At 42.1% G+C, this 14,366-nt stretch overlaps 1 protein-coding gene across 1 annotated transcript in view; it reads right to left on the bottom strand.

Moving 5' to 3' along the window:
- Nucleotides 1–10,358, bottom strand: part of LOC121292975 (protein FAM180A) — an 80,398-nt gene extending 70,040 nt beyond the window's left edge. The window contains exon 1 of the mRNA XM_041215484.1: nucleotides 10,117–10,358. Within this exon, the coding sequence (XP_041071418.1) occupies nucleotides 10,117–10,192 (76 nt within the window). The 5' untranslated portion in view covers nucleotides 10,193–10,358. The remainder of the gene's footprint in view (nucleotides 1–10,116) is intronic.
- Nucleotides 10,359–14,366: the final 4,008 nt, after the last annotated feature.

Below are 14,366 nucleotides of genomic sequence, written 5' to 3'. Positions count from 1 at the left end.
CTTACAATACACACAGTTTGTGAGTTAGAAGAGATTATGGGTGAGGGGGAAACAGAGGCGAGCAGGAGGATTGGGTATGCACATACCTTCATCATCAATCCCTCCAACCCGAGAGCAGCTATGCCTCAAAGATGTTGTTCCTTTGATGGTTAGCACTGTCTTCTCTATTGTGATTAAACTGAGCAGGCACGTTTGTCCTCTTGCATGCCATGGTTGACAACACTAATGGTATTGGGCCCCCAGCTGATGTGTGCAGCCAATGAACAGCAAGGGTAGCACTGCCTGCCGCAATAATGGAACTCAACAGGTAGCATGAATTTCACATTGCCTGCAGCACAATGAACAGGCCCGGGTTAATCGTGCACTGTGACCCCTGTGCCCATTGTCAGGTCTTATCCAATTTAACTCTGGAAGTGTTACAATAAAGATCAATTCCTTTAAAGAGAAGATAGCCTGAATTGAGCCTTCCATGTACTGCACTGCCTGCTACTGTACATTACACACATTGAATGAATGATGCTAAACTGTTCAGGTGAGGCTGATAGACTTGGTAGTGATAATTGGCTCAAAGTCCGGATTTGCCTCCTTTTGGCAGGTTTGCAGAAAGTCACTCCTAACACCTCCCAAGGCGAAACTACTCCTAACCTGCCAAATTGTCCTCCCAGAGCCCTTCTTATCTACGTAGGGTGGCTTGGAAGCCAGATACTACCTTTCCTCTTTCTCTCTCTCAGCACCAGCGTGGCAGGCAAAACTTCCCTCTACAGTGAGCAACCTTTAACACCTGAGTACCTTGCTCAAGGGTACTGTCTTAGCTCACAATGCCATCGCAGAATGATCAATTGCAGTGTGGAAACTGGCCTGTATGGGCATTTTAAAAATTCCTCATTCAGCCCCAGCACAATGCTATAGCAGAGTCTGGCAATGAGACACCTCCACGCATGATGGAAATATCTGGAAAACCTACCCAAAATTATGGAATGTGCTGGCCCTAGAAAGTGAACACATGTCAAATAAAGGACAGGTGAAAGTGCTCCAACCTTACTGCGGAAATTAAATACATAGCCATTTGTTTTAGTGCAATGTTACTGTTATTGCAGATTTATTCCATTTTAGGGTATTTCAAACCTCATTTATTTCAAAAAGATTTGGGGAAACAAATATACTACGTTGTTTTTAAGTGATACAGGGAGAAAGGATGCCAAAGAATAAATGGACCAACCTTGTAACACTTACCAATCTATGACATTGCTTAAGCCATTGGTTTTTAGCTGCCACCAAAAAATCCAAAACCTTGCTACAAACTCCAATCATCACGCCAGCCATTAGCTCAGGCAAAACCAGACAGTTTTTAGCCTTGTTCTCCCATCGAGCTGAGCTTTCAACTCCATATCCTCTCCATAACATTGTCCACCACTACCACACTTTAACTTTCTACTGCTGAAACCCTCATCAATGCCCTTTTCACCTCCAGACTCAACTATTACAATGCTGGCTGTCCAACCTGCCATCTTACACCTTCTATAAACCTCTACTCATCCAAAACTTTGTTGTCCATATTCTATTACACATCAACTTCAGCTCACTCATCACCCCTATTCTCACTGACCTACATTGGCTCTTGATTCTTTCAAGTTTAAAATCATCCTTCTATTAGGATCCTTCCTGGGTTCACCCTTTCCTTTCTCTTTTACTTGGTCCAGCACTACAACTTTCCCAACTCTATCACCCTGATTCCAGCTTCTTGTGCCTCACTCCTCTTTGCCTAACAATCTGTTGCTATACCTTGTATGGATGAGCATGAGATATAATGAATGAAGTACAGTAAGACCTCACTCAAAGTTGAGGGTGCGTTCCTGGAAACTGCGACTTTAAGTGAAACAACTTTATGGGCAGGGTTTTCCCGTCAGTGAGCGGGCCCCATTCCCCGCTCGCCAACATGTAAAATGATGCGCGGTGACATGGGGGGAGCTCCCGATGTCACCGCGCCCCATTTAAATTTTCCAGTAGGCACGGCACAGCGAAATCAGCAGTGCGCCCGCCCACCTGTCAATAGCCAATTGAGGCCATTGACAGAGCCATTAAAGTACTTAATGGACCTGCCTGTCCAGCCTTAAGGTTGGCGGGCAGGCTGGGAGCCCTGGCGGGCATTATAAAAAGAATGAAACCTCATCTACGGGCGGAATGAGATTTCATGGAGCTTTTTAAAAATTTAATTGAAGTTTTTCAAAATATTATGGACATGTCCCAACTCATGTCAGGGAACTTTTTTTTCTATTTTTAATATTTTTGACAGTAGAGGCGATCTCCCTGAGGCAGCAGGGAGATGAGTGCGCTCTCTCGTGCACATGCGCAAAAAAGCGTCCTCTCGGGATTAGGGACTCTCCCCGCCTGCACTTGGAGCACATAGTGCGGACGTCACACTGGGTGGGCCTTAATTAACCTGCCCACATAAAATGGCGGTGCACCCCCAATCAGGGACGCCGATCGGAGGAGCGCCTCCCAGCGCCCGCACTTCAACTTCGCCCCCGACAGGGGGAAAATCCTGCCCTATGTGAATCATGGATTCCCAGGAATCAATGTTAAAACTGGAGTTAGATTCCTACAAATATTTCTTGTTGGAAAAAACAATACCATATGAGTGCAGCTCTGTGCATTCCTAAGCGGAATACCTTGCAAAATAAAATAAATCACTGAATCTAACAGAAATATTATATACATTGAAATTAGATAACACTAAATCACCCAAACAAGCCCTGAGTAGCACAGCTTCTGTATCTCACCCACAGCACTCCTGAAACTCAGCTCACCTTTTTGCTTGCTTTGCTTTCCAACTCTGTTTCTCTCCCTCTCTTTCCTTTCCCAATCTGTTTCTCTCTCTTTCGCCTTTCCTATTCTCTCTCTCTCTCTCTCTCTGTCTCCCTCTTCTTTCCCACTGTTTCTTTCTCTCTCTCCTTTCCCACTCTCTCTCTCTCTCTTTCTCTCTCTTCTTTCCCACTGTTTCTCTCCTTTCCCACTCTCTTTCTCTCTCTCTCTGCTTTCCCACTCTGTTTCTGTCTCTCTATCTCCAGAGCCTGACAGTTTGCAGGGGCTGATTTCTCTGTTCTGCAGAGTGCTGCCAATGCAGCTCGGGAGAGTTGGGGTTGATGGAGCCAGGAGGGATGTGCAAGGAGCCTGGAAGGGGCTGGGATGGTGGGGGTGTGTGGGGTTGCCATGGAGGATGCCAGGGTGAAGCCACAGAAGAAGTAGGGGAGCTGTGGAAGAAGCCGGGAGCGGGCCGTGGGAGAACCCAAAGCCAGCTACGGAGGAGCACTGAGGAGGAAGCTGGTGGAGGGGCCAAGGATGAATTAGGGAGGGCCACTCCCTCCCCCGCCTCCCCAGATTACTCACAGTGCAAGTGGGTTGGAGAAAACTTAATCGCATATCATCATTAGCCTGACAAATGTTTGATTCTTCATAGAATGCCATCATCTCCTGAATTTGTTCCTGGATCCACTAGATAGTATACTTGGTGTTCTCCCTGCCTACCTATTTCTGCCAGGCATGGTACAATGTCATCTTGTATGGTGGGTGGTTTCGAGTTCACTGTTCGTGCAGCAGGAGGTCCATTTTACCAACCATTAACTAGGGGGTTGAGACCTGCCCAACACTTGCCTGCAAATTCTATTTCAAGTTTTGACATCAGTTGCCTTTGGCAAGTCACTTTTTGTCCCCCCCACCCCTCAGTGAGTCTTAAAGATACAAAAAATGTTCAAAGAAAAAAAAACATTTTTTAAAAATTAAAAATCTAAAATTCTCCCCTTGCAACCATTTTACATTTTACCTTTAAGTGCATGTGTTCCTTTAATTTTTCCCAGTGACCCTTAATATTTGATGTGTTGCCTTTCATTATGCCCTCCTGCCAGAATCCACTGTACTTCAAGTGCTTCAAGCCCAGTCGGTGACAGGGCTGCATAGAATTTATTTAACCAAGTTGATCTCTGCGAATCATAGGTCAGTTCTTAGCTCTGTAAAAATGGCCTATGTACAGTAGTCCTGGTATTGTGCAGCTAAAAACACATTCATGACCTCTATGTATCTGAGACAACTATGCTAAAACTATAACATGTTGGTAGGCCTCAATCCATTTAGCATCTGCTTGCAGCTTACTAGCTTAGTGATAATGAGGCTGGTGCCTCTACAGTCACAAAAGATGGTGAATGAGACAGAACCATAAAAAAGTGTAAGATGCTAAAACCTAAGTGGAATGGAAAGGTTAATCCATAATCTGAAGCACTAACCCAAAATTACCTGTAATGGTGAGATTGGCAACACGCACCATGAAATTCACCATGCTCCATGCCAATCTCATTCCTCCAAAAAATTCCAAGATTTCCTGCTTTTTTAATAGAACATGCTGCAGAAAGCATAGCAATGAATCATAAATGACACCACCAATGGATAAATGTTTGCTTCATTAATTTTGATTTTGATCACTCGAATAACTTTGCATTACTTATCCACTTATAAAAAACTGTTAATATATTCTGACATTTGACGCAAAAACTTTTGAATATACTTGTAAAAATTTACAAGTGAGGAACATATTTTTTGATTTCAAATGCACCACAATGACAAACCTTATTGCTCAGGACCAAGCATTTGATGAACGATCTGTTAATTACTTCTCAAAATACAAGTTTTCCCAAACAAATAACAAATTATCAAACATAAGAGAGAGAAAAGGGTTGTTAAACATTCATCTACTGTAATAGAATGCTTCTAGTTATTCCTTACTGTACTGTAATAAATAGTTTACGTCTGCCATTCACTATAAACCACAAGCTATGTCCTTGATAATGTTATAAATTTTATGTCTGCCAAAAGCTCCAAATGAGCTCTTCAGTTTAGCTAGAACATATGGAATGATTATCCCGCAGACAACCAAAAAATAATTATGTGTTGAGCATTTTTAAGCAAGGGTTTGAAAGATAATGACAAATTGGATTGCAAATTTAAGATATTTCTCGGCAGCACCAAGTTCCATCTTCAGATTTCATGGTAACATTGTTACCATTCTTTGCTTCATTGACAAAGCATTCATAGATCAGGTAAGGGTATCAAGGGAGATGGATCAAAGCTGAATAAATGGAACTCAGATGCAAATTATCCATGATCTGGTTGAATGGGCTAACTGAGGAGTTGAATGGCCTGATCAGACCCATTCCTGTGTCCCTCAGATTCACTAGTATCTAGTGTAATGTAATAAAACAACTTCCCTTATAATATACTTACACTTTATTAGAAATTCAAATGGTCACTAAATTATCTTCAAAAGTTTATCTATTAAGCTAATAAATCTATTAATAAAACAAATAATTATTCATAGCCTTACCATCACTTGGTTTGACTGGTGGCAAACCATTAACTTTAGATTGGTCTCTGTTTTTGAAAACCACCCTTTCTTAAGACTATGAAGGTGTTAGTTATGTTTATAGCTCAAGGTTTTGTTTAAGGAGATTTTACACAAACATAAACAACATTTTCAGCATCCCAGTGACTTTTAGGGCCCCAAGAGGAATTAAGTGCAACTCAGAAAAGGAAGATGATGGAAGTAATTTTCAAACTTCAGAGGACATCTGTTTGATCATACAGAAAAAGTATGTCCTACTACCAAAACATGCAAGGTCAAGGAATAACATGTGATAACCTTTGTTCTTAATTGCTTCTCTGAGCAGAAGCATGAACCAGTTGCAATGCTCCCAGCCCCAACTGCTGTTGCTAAAACTGATGATAAACAATGTATGCAATCCTTGGAAATATAGCTTAAAGAACCAATTGAATGCAATAAATCACATATCTGCCAGGCTGCCAGTATTATTATGTGGTAGCAGTGATAAGATAGCTTCCATTCATGAGATATGCAAACATCAATGATTTGAATGGTGAGGTAGACAGCAAAGCAAATGGTGGAGCAGCACATCTTGGACAGCACCTTTTAGATATTCACATTTAGCCATGCATCTACTGGCACCCTGAAGTTGATGTATCATTTATGCTTATATAATATTGCTATTTTGGCAGCAAATTCAGACCCATTATATTTAACTTTTCACTGTTTTGGTCAAATGAGACAAAAAATAAATTCCTCTTTCTTTTGTGCACTCACTTGATCTATCTATATCCCTTTGCAAACTCTTTGTATCCTCCTCATAACTAACTTTCACATTTATCTTTGTATTGTCAACAAGTTTGGTTATAATACACTTGGTACTTTCATCCAAATCATTAATATAGATTGCAAATAGTTGAGGTTCCAGCATTGAACCCTGTGGCACCCCACTATTTACAGTTTGTCAATCTGAAAATGACCCATTCATCCTGACTCTGTTTCCTGTTAGTTAGGCAATCCACTACCCATGCTCATATATTACCCACAACACCGTCTTATGCAGTAACCTTTTAGTGATCACAAAACCAGCAGATCAGATCTAAGCTCTGAAGTTGTGGATGGTGATGGACAATTAAACAACTAACTGGGGGTGGAGGCTCCACAAGCATCTCCATCCTCAGCGAATGGGGGGACCTGCATTTCTGTGCAAAGGACAAGGCAGAAGTATTTGCAACTACCTTCAGCCAAAAATGACAACGGATGATCCATCTCAGCATTCTTTCACCATCACAGACACCAGTCTTCAGCCAATTCTATTCACTCAACGTGATATCAAGAAATGGCTGAAGACACTGGATACAACAAAGACTATGGTCCCAGCAAACGTCCCAGCTGTAATACTGAAGATTTCTGCCCCTCTCCAGTAAAACACTGGCATCTACCCAACAATGTGGAAAATTGCCAATATATGTCCTGTCCACAAAAAGTAGGACAAATCCAATCCAGCCATTTACCATGCCATCCATCTACTCTCAATCATCAGCAAAGTAAAGGAAGGTGTCATCAACAGTGCTATCAATTGGCATTTACCCAACAATAACCTGGTCATCAATGCTCAATATGTGTTCTGCCAGGAGAACTCAACTTCAGACCTCATCACAGCCTTAGTACAAACATGGACAAAACAGTTAAATTCCAGAGGTGAGGTGAAAATGACTGCCCTTGACATAAAGGCAGCATTTGACCGAGAGTGCCATCAAGGAGTCCTAGGAAAATTGAAGTCAATGAGTGTCAGGGGTAAACTCTCCACAGGTTGGACTAATACCTAGCACAATGAAAAATGGCTGTGGTTGTTGGAGGTCAATTATCTCAGTCCCAGGACATCACTGCAGGAGTCCCTCAGGGTAGTGTCCTAGGCCCAACCATCTTCAGCTGCTTCATCAATGACCTTCCTTCCATCATAAGGTCAGAAGTGGGGATATTCACTGATGATTGCACAATGTTCAGCCCCATTCACGACTCCTTAGATACTGAAGCAGTCCATGCCCAAATGCAACAACACCTGGACAACATTCAGTCTTGTACTGATAAACTGCAAGTTACATTCATGCCACACAAGTATCAGACAATGACCATCTCCAACAAGAGAGAATCTAATCAGTCCCCCTTGACATTCAAAGGCATTACTATCACTGAATCCCCACCATCAACATCCTGGGGCTTTCCTTTGCACCAGCCATATGAACACTGACTACAAGGGCAGAGCAGAGACTGGGAATTTTGTGGTGAGTAACTCATTCCATGACTCCCCAAACCCTGTCCACCATCTACAAGTCTCAAGGTAGGAATGTAATGGAATACTATCTACTTGCCTGGATGAGTGCAGCTCCAAGGATACTCAAGAAGTATGACACCATCCAGGACGAAAGAAGCCTGCTTGATCAGCAGTCCATCTACCATCTTAAACATTCACTCCCTCCACCACCAGTGCACAATGGCAGCAGTGTGCACCATTTACAAAATGCACTGCAGCAACTCTCCAAGCCTACTTTGATAGCACCTTCCAAATCCACAACCTCTACCACCTAGAAGGACAAAGGCAGCAGTTGCATGGGAACACCACCACCTGCAAGTTCCTCTCCAAGCCACACACCGTCCTGACTTGAAACTATATCACTGTTCCTTCGATGTCACTGGATCCAAAACCTGGAACTCCCTTCCTAACAGCAGGTGGTTCATTACCACCTTCTGAAGTGCAATTAGGGATGGGCAACAAATGCTTGCCTTGCCTGTAATGTTCACATTCTATAAAGGTTTAAAAGAATAATTTTTTAAAATGTGGCAACTTATTGGATAAATTTTTGGCCTCTGATTCACATTCCTGCATGAGATTACTGTCTGCTGTTACCAGCTTCCCACGGGATTTAAAGTTGTTTGGATGGGAGGAGATGTCAATGGACTTTCCATATGATGACATAAAGACCCAGCTGGCAAATACTACACCATGACTTGTTTTTCTTAAGAATTCTTGGACCAGGATTATGCAACAGTATCTGTTCCCAGAAGGAGCTCTTGCAAACAGGCAGTAGTTAAATGGATTCAAAACACTGGAACTCCTGACTAAATGAAAGTTTAATGAAAGGGGTACAAAGAAAATTAAAGGTGGGCCCTAACATTTGGTATTATCCAACTAAAAACAAAAGAAACCTTTTCATTAAACTCACAAAGCAAACCCGTGCAAGTGATCCTCTTCTGAGAAACAGAACTTACACAAGCTTCTCCACTCAGCTGATTCAGTCCAGCAGTAGTGCAATCCAAGACTGTACTCCAAGGCATTTCATAACAGTGACTCACTGTCACATGCCTGACATCTTTCACTGAAACCACAGTTGGTGAAAAATAAACAAAGGGTATCTGTGTGCAAATACCCATCACATATTGCCTACACACTTCCCTGTGTCTGCTCATGCATGTGCTATGCAATAAGGTGCTCTCACAGAGAGGCATCTTGCTGCTGTATTTAGAGCCAAGAAGAAAAAAGCTGATGAAATTCTTCACAGCAGGAGCAATGACTGTTGTGCCTTGAAAGGAAACTTAAGAAGGTTGCTATATCCTTTCAAAAATTAATGATGGTTCATTGATGTGGTATTCTTATCCTACAGTTGGATAGAAAACATTTACTACGCACAAATGGTGTGTCACTGCTTTATTTTCACATGCAGAAGGACCTCAGAATAGTAATTACAGTTCTTTAATAAAAGCAAAAAACTGCGGATGCTGGAAATCCAAAACAAAAATAAAAATACCTGGAAAAACTCAGCAGGTCTGGCAGCATCTGCAGAGAGGAACACAGTTAATGTTTCGAGTCCGTATGACTCTTCAACAGAACTAAGTAAAAATAGAAAAGAGGTGAAATATATTTTCTGTTGAAGAGTCATACAGACTCGAAACATTAACTGTGTTCCTCTCCGCAGATGCTGCCAGACCTGCTGAGTTTTTCCAGATATTTTTAATTACAGTTCTTTGCTGCATTTGAAGCACTATTCCAGTCCATTGTTAACCGTGTGATATTCTTCACAGAATACAATGAACAAACTACCTCTTAATGCTAAGCAGCACATTCAGTGACCTGGCACTAAAATCTGATTAAAGATTTAATAGATCAGACTTTCCTAAAATGTTTTCCTCTTCCTTCAAAATGAAATAAAAATTGGGAGAGATATAAAACTCGCTATCATCAGTTTTACACTATTGCACAGAGTCAAAATCTACTCAACAGATATGGACACAAGCAGCATACACATACTGACACAAATACACACACCAGCACAAACATAAACACAGACACACCAGCACAAAAAAGAAAGACACCAACACAAACTCATAAATCAACACAATTACATACAAGTAGATATAGATTTTTGTGCACAGACATAAAGAACACACGCACCAGTTCTCACGCACAAAACGAAGCAGATACATTGAGAGTGAAATTTATCTTGAATGGTAGGAGATAGACCATTGACATCCTGGTTTACAATTTGTCTGCCAATTGTTGACAAACATTGGGTAGAATGTAAAACATAATTCGTTATTTCTCATTTTAGTCTATTGCCCAAGACAAATTCCACTCCTGATACATCCCGTTTGGACATGTTTTCCCACAGTATAATCACATGACTTTTAAAAACCTTTTCTTTTGTCATTCAAATCAAGTTTTTTTTTAAATATATCCCCACTGCTCTTACCTTTATTCTTCTTGGGAAGTGCACTTGCACAAACATTGGTGGAAAATATCAGCAGAATCAAAGCTTTTCTCTGCATTTTCCCAAGGGATCAATTAGTGTACGAGTTTGAATCAAAGTAACTTCTTGGTAGTAATATATGAGAATACGATACAGCTCTGGTGAGTCTGCAAGTATCTTAGAAGCTCCTTGTGGATCGACTGCAGTGGATCTCTGTTAGCATGCCTAGTCCCTCAAACACATCTGGTACACATCAGCAAGCTGCAATACGTATGCATGTTGACACTCAGTCAACTAGCTGCTCTCCATCACTTCCTCTCTCACACACAGACACTTTCATACAATGCAGTCACACCTACACAGTTACTTTTATACACAATCCAACATGCAGCCAAGCAGATATTTAGCAGACTATTACATTAATTTTTTCAGGCAATTTATAATATAGCATTTCATACTATGAGTGTAGATAGATCTGCAACTTTGCATTCCAGATCCTGGCAATGGATGCTTCAATTTCTGATAAACCATATGTGTGAGTTTCTTATAAATGTCTTTTCAACCTTGCAGTGTTTCTTCCCACCTTGAAAAGCCTCCTTTGAAACCAACTTCTTTAACCTCACTTGGATTTTCTAGCTCTCATTTGTTGCTTGAATTTTTAATCTTCTCCCCTTCCCTTTTGCCCAAATTGCCACAGTGGCTCTGTGGCACTCCACCTTTCTGGCAACTCCATCCTGAAATCTTTACACTCAGCTTCCATCCTTCCTACAGCACTGAAACAGCCCTAACTAAAGACATGGATGCAGGTTCTATCTGACTATGACCATAGTGCACAATCTCTACTTGTCCAGGAATTCTGTGATCAAAGGTGGGAAACTGACCTGAAACTGGCATTAGTCGCTGGATTTACATAGGAAATAGACAAATGCTCTTCCAGGAATGTTATATGGATAACTCTCAGTTGGTTGAACCAATTTGGCGTATTGCGCTCCCCAGCCATGGAATAAGCACTGTATGCCACATGTTATCTGGGACCTTTCAGTGCTTGTTTATCACCAGAAAAGTGAGTACTGTGAGATCCAGTTTTGAACTGGACTTTGCTGAGTTAAATTACCTCAGCTGACATGAATATTAACCTAGAATAGGGACAGAGAAATAAATTATTCCAGATTACTACTTCTGATCCCACTGAGAGTTAGTGCCTTCAGTAAAGAAGGGAAAAATTTAAGTATTTAATTTACTGAGCATATTCTGGGAACAAGCAACTTTACAAAAAAGATCTCACTTTGAAATCAGGCAGTAGGTCTCAGAAATCCATTGGATTAAGCACAGTTCCTCACCACATCTTAATTTCTCACACAATTCAACCATACAAAAGCTGACAGTTACAAGGAGCAACCTGAATGACAAGCCTCTGGAACAAAAGCTTCCAATTTTTTGGGACTTTTTAAAGATTTGTAAACTTCATCCCTGTGATCAGGAGAGTGAGCATAACAAAATGGCAAAAATCCTATGGGCAGAATTTTTCCCGTGATGGGCGGGCGGGCCAGACCAACTCGGCGGTGGGCAGGCAGCTGATCGCCACCGCCGAAATGGGCCCCACCGTCATTTTAAGTGGGTGGGCGAATTAAGGCCCGCCCAGTGTGTCGCCTGACAGGAAGCGCTATGTGGGCAGTGGGGGGGTGGGATTCCCCAACGCCAGAGTGCGTTCTTTTGAGCGTGCGCACGAAAGAGCACACATCTCCCTGAGGCAAAGTGCTGCCTCAGGGAGAGCGCTGAAACTCTGCGAAAGTCTAAAAATAGAAAAATTTAAAAATCATTAACATGTCCCTCTTATGTGAAAATGTCACATGAGATAGGACGTTAGTGAAGAACACAATCACTTTATTAAAAGTTTTTAAACCCAATCAAACTCATCCCACCACTGGATGAGGTTTGTAAAAAATCACTCACCTGCCAGCCCGTTGGGCCCGTGCGCGGACCCGAAGTTTGCACAGGCCCCTCAAAATCCTAGTCGATTGGAGAGTTAATGGCCTTAACAAGGCCTTTAGTTAATGGCGGGCGCATGTCCCGCTGCATAGCGCGCCCACCGACCGAAATATCGTGATGCCGCGCGCTGACCTCAGGACGCTCACGCGACATTTTAATCGCTGGTGTGCAGACTCCACCACCCGCCTGAAGACTCTGCCCTATGGCTCTAGGAAGTTTTGAGAAATAATCTTGGTTTCTTAAATCCGGGGCAGCCATATTGACATGGTTTCAACTCAAAGCATTTTTAGATACAGGAGCTGTATGTTACATTGGTGGGTGAGGGTGGGGGTGTTGGGAAGGGGTGCAGTCTCTGCCCTCCACAAAATACCCTGTTACAGCCACATGAGGAAAGGTAAAAATTACTCTCTAGTTTACCCCTCCAAGTCTGACTGTAACAGGTTATTTTTGAATTTAGAAGGTTGAAGGTATTCACACAATGTTTGTTCTTAACAATTTATGTGCTGTTTGCAAATAAATGAGTCAGGCAGGATTTCTTGAGCTTAAAACAAAGAGGGGTTAATTTTTATCATGTTAAAAACCCATCCAGATAAAGATATAAAAATATTTTTAAAAGTAAGCCTGTGTCTCGACATTCATTACCCACGTTCACACACACACAAACGTGGAAAATATACAAGTCATACTGTTGGTAGTTACTTTCTCAGCTAAATTAAAGTTCAATGCTGAAAGGTAAAAGTTACTGCGAGTTCACTGTTTATGAGTCCTTTGCTGGTATTTGTGGCTGCGGTAGAAATTTGTCACAGTAATCTTGAAGTTCCAGGAGTGGAGTTGAAGTCCATGTAAAACTACAATTGCCGGAGGCAATTTCTTTTTAAAACTTAGCCCATCTTTTCCAAAAAAGTGAAGACTTTTGCACCTGAGGTTCATTTTGATGAAAAATTCTCTAGCCCTGTGCTGGATTTTTTAACTTTAATAGAGAAAGGGCCTTGATTTGAGGGAGAAAGGGAGGGGAAGAATATTACTGGCCCACTGGGAGGTTTTTCTAAACTATTGTTTTAGTAGCTTGTGTGATGGATTAAAGGGATTTCAAAAATGGTTTCTTCAGTCACATGACTTCTCTCCCCATAATGATTTCAGATTGCGTTTGCATAGCTGATGCCTGAACCAACTGTGGTTTTTGCCTTATATGCAAATGTGAGGCCCAGTGCAGTTTTCTGTAAATCCTTTGAAGGAGTTCTTGATATCAGTGGGTGTGAAATTCCATGAGGGTGTCATGGCATGTTCAAATTGTAATTCATATTGTAACCTTCCAAAAAAACTGGTCGACTTGTAATAAAGACATCAGGTGACTTGTGGCAGCCATATTAAGTCAGTGTCTTTGCTTGTGTGTTTAAAATCCTTTTTAAACAGTTCAATATATGCTTGATCAGCCAGTGAAATTAAAGATTAATACCATTCATGCACAAGTCACATCATTGGCCATTTTACAGCTGTGGGGCTGTTAACTGGCTTGAGGCAGGACTTCCACCCTGACTGAAGAGGTAGTACCACCTCCGAGAGCTACCAACCAACAAATGTCCAGCAGCTGTCTTGTTCCAACAGCATCACTAGGAGCTGTGGCCACTGCTGGGACTGCATGTGTCCTGAAGGTGAGGAGCCAGGAGCCCATGGCTGGAATCTTCCGTCCCTGTTGGCAGTGGGTGTCATGTTGGCATTGGGTGTTATTGCAGGTAGGTGGGGGACAATATGGTGGAAAGGCCAAAAATCTGCTTTACGCCGTTGCGAAACCAGTTTGCGATTATCCGCTCTGCCCATCAATGGTGGGCTGTCTTACATCGGGAATCTAATTTCAATATTTTAGCATCTCATTATAAGTCTTGCTTACCAGAATCATACCACAACACTGAATGATCTGGGCAATTATGCCGGCTTATTTCACAACAGCATTTAAAAGGTGTGCACCTGGCGAGGTGAACAACTACATTAACCGCAAGGGTTTTCACTTGCTGAATGTTCAGTTGGTGTGTGACCACCACAAACACATCCTGCAGGTCTGCGCACAATTCCCAGGGATCGTCTATGACTCCTATGTTCTTAGCAGGTCTCAGATCTCTGACGTCTACTAGGGTCCAGAAAGGCTGCAGGGTTGGCCTCTCGGGGACAAGGGCTACCCGCAGAGGGCATGACTGATGGCGCCCGTGCAGCCTCAGACTTCAGCAGAGAGAAGGTACAATGAAGCTCATGCTGCAACTCGCACTTTG

Source organism: Carcharodon carcharias, chromosome 21 (genome assembly GCF_017639515.1).
Source record: "Carcharodon carcharias isolate sCarCar2 chromosome 21, sCarCar2.pri, whole genome shotgun sequence".
NCBI classification, from domain to species: domain Eukaryota; kingdom Metazoa; phylum Chordata; class Chondrichthyes; order Lamniformes; family Lamnidae; genus Carcharodon; species Carcharodon carcharias.
Note: the sequence above shows the minus strand (reverse complement) of the source record. Positions and strands in the feature narration are given on the sequence as shown.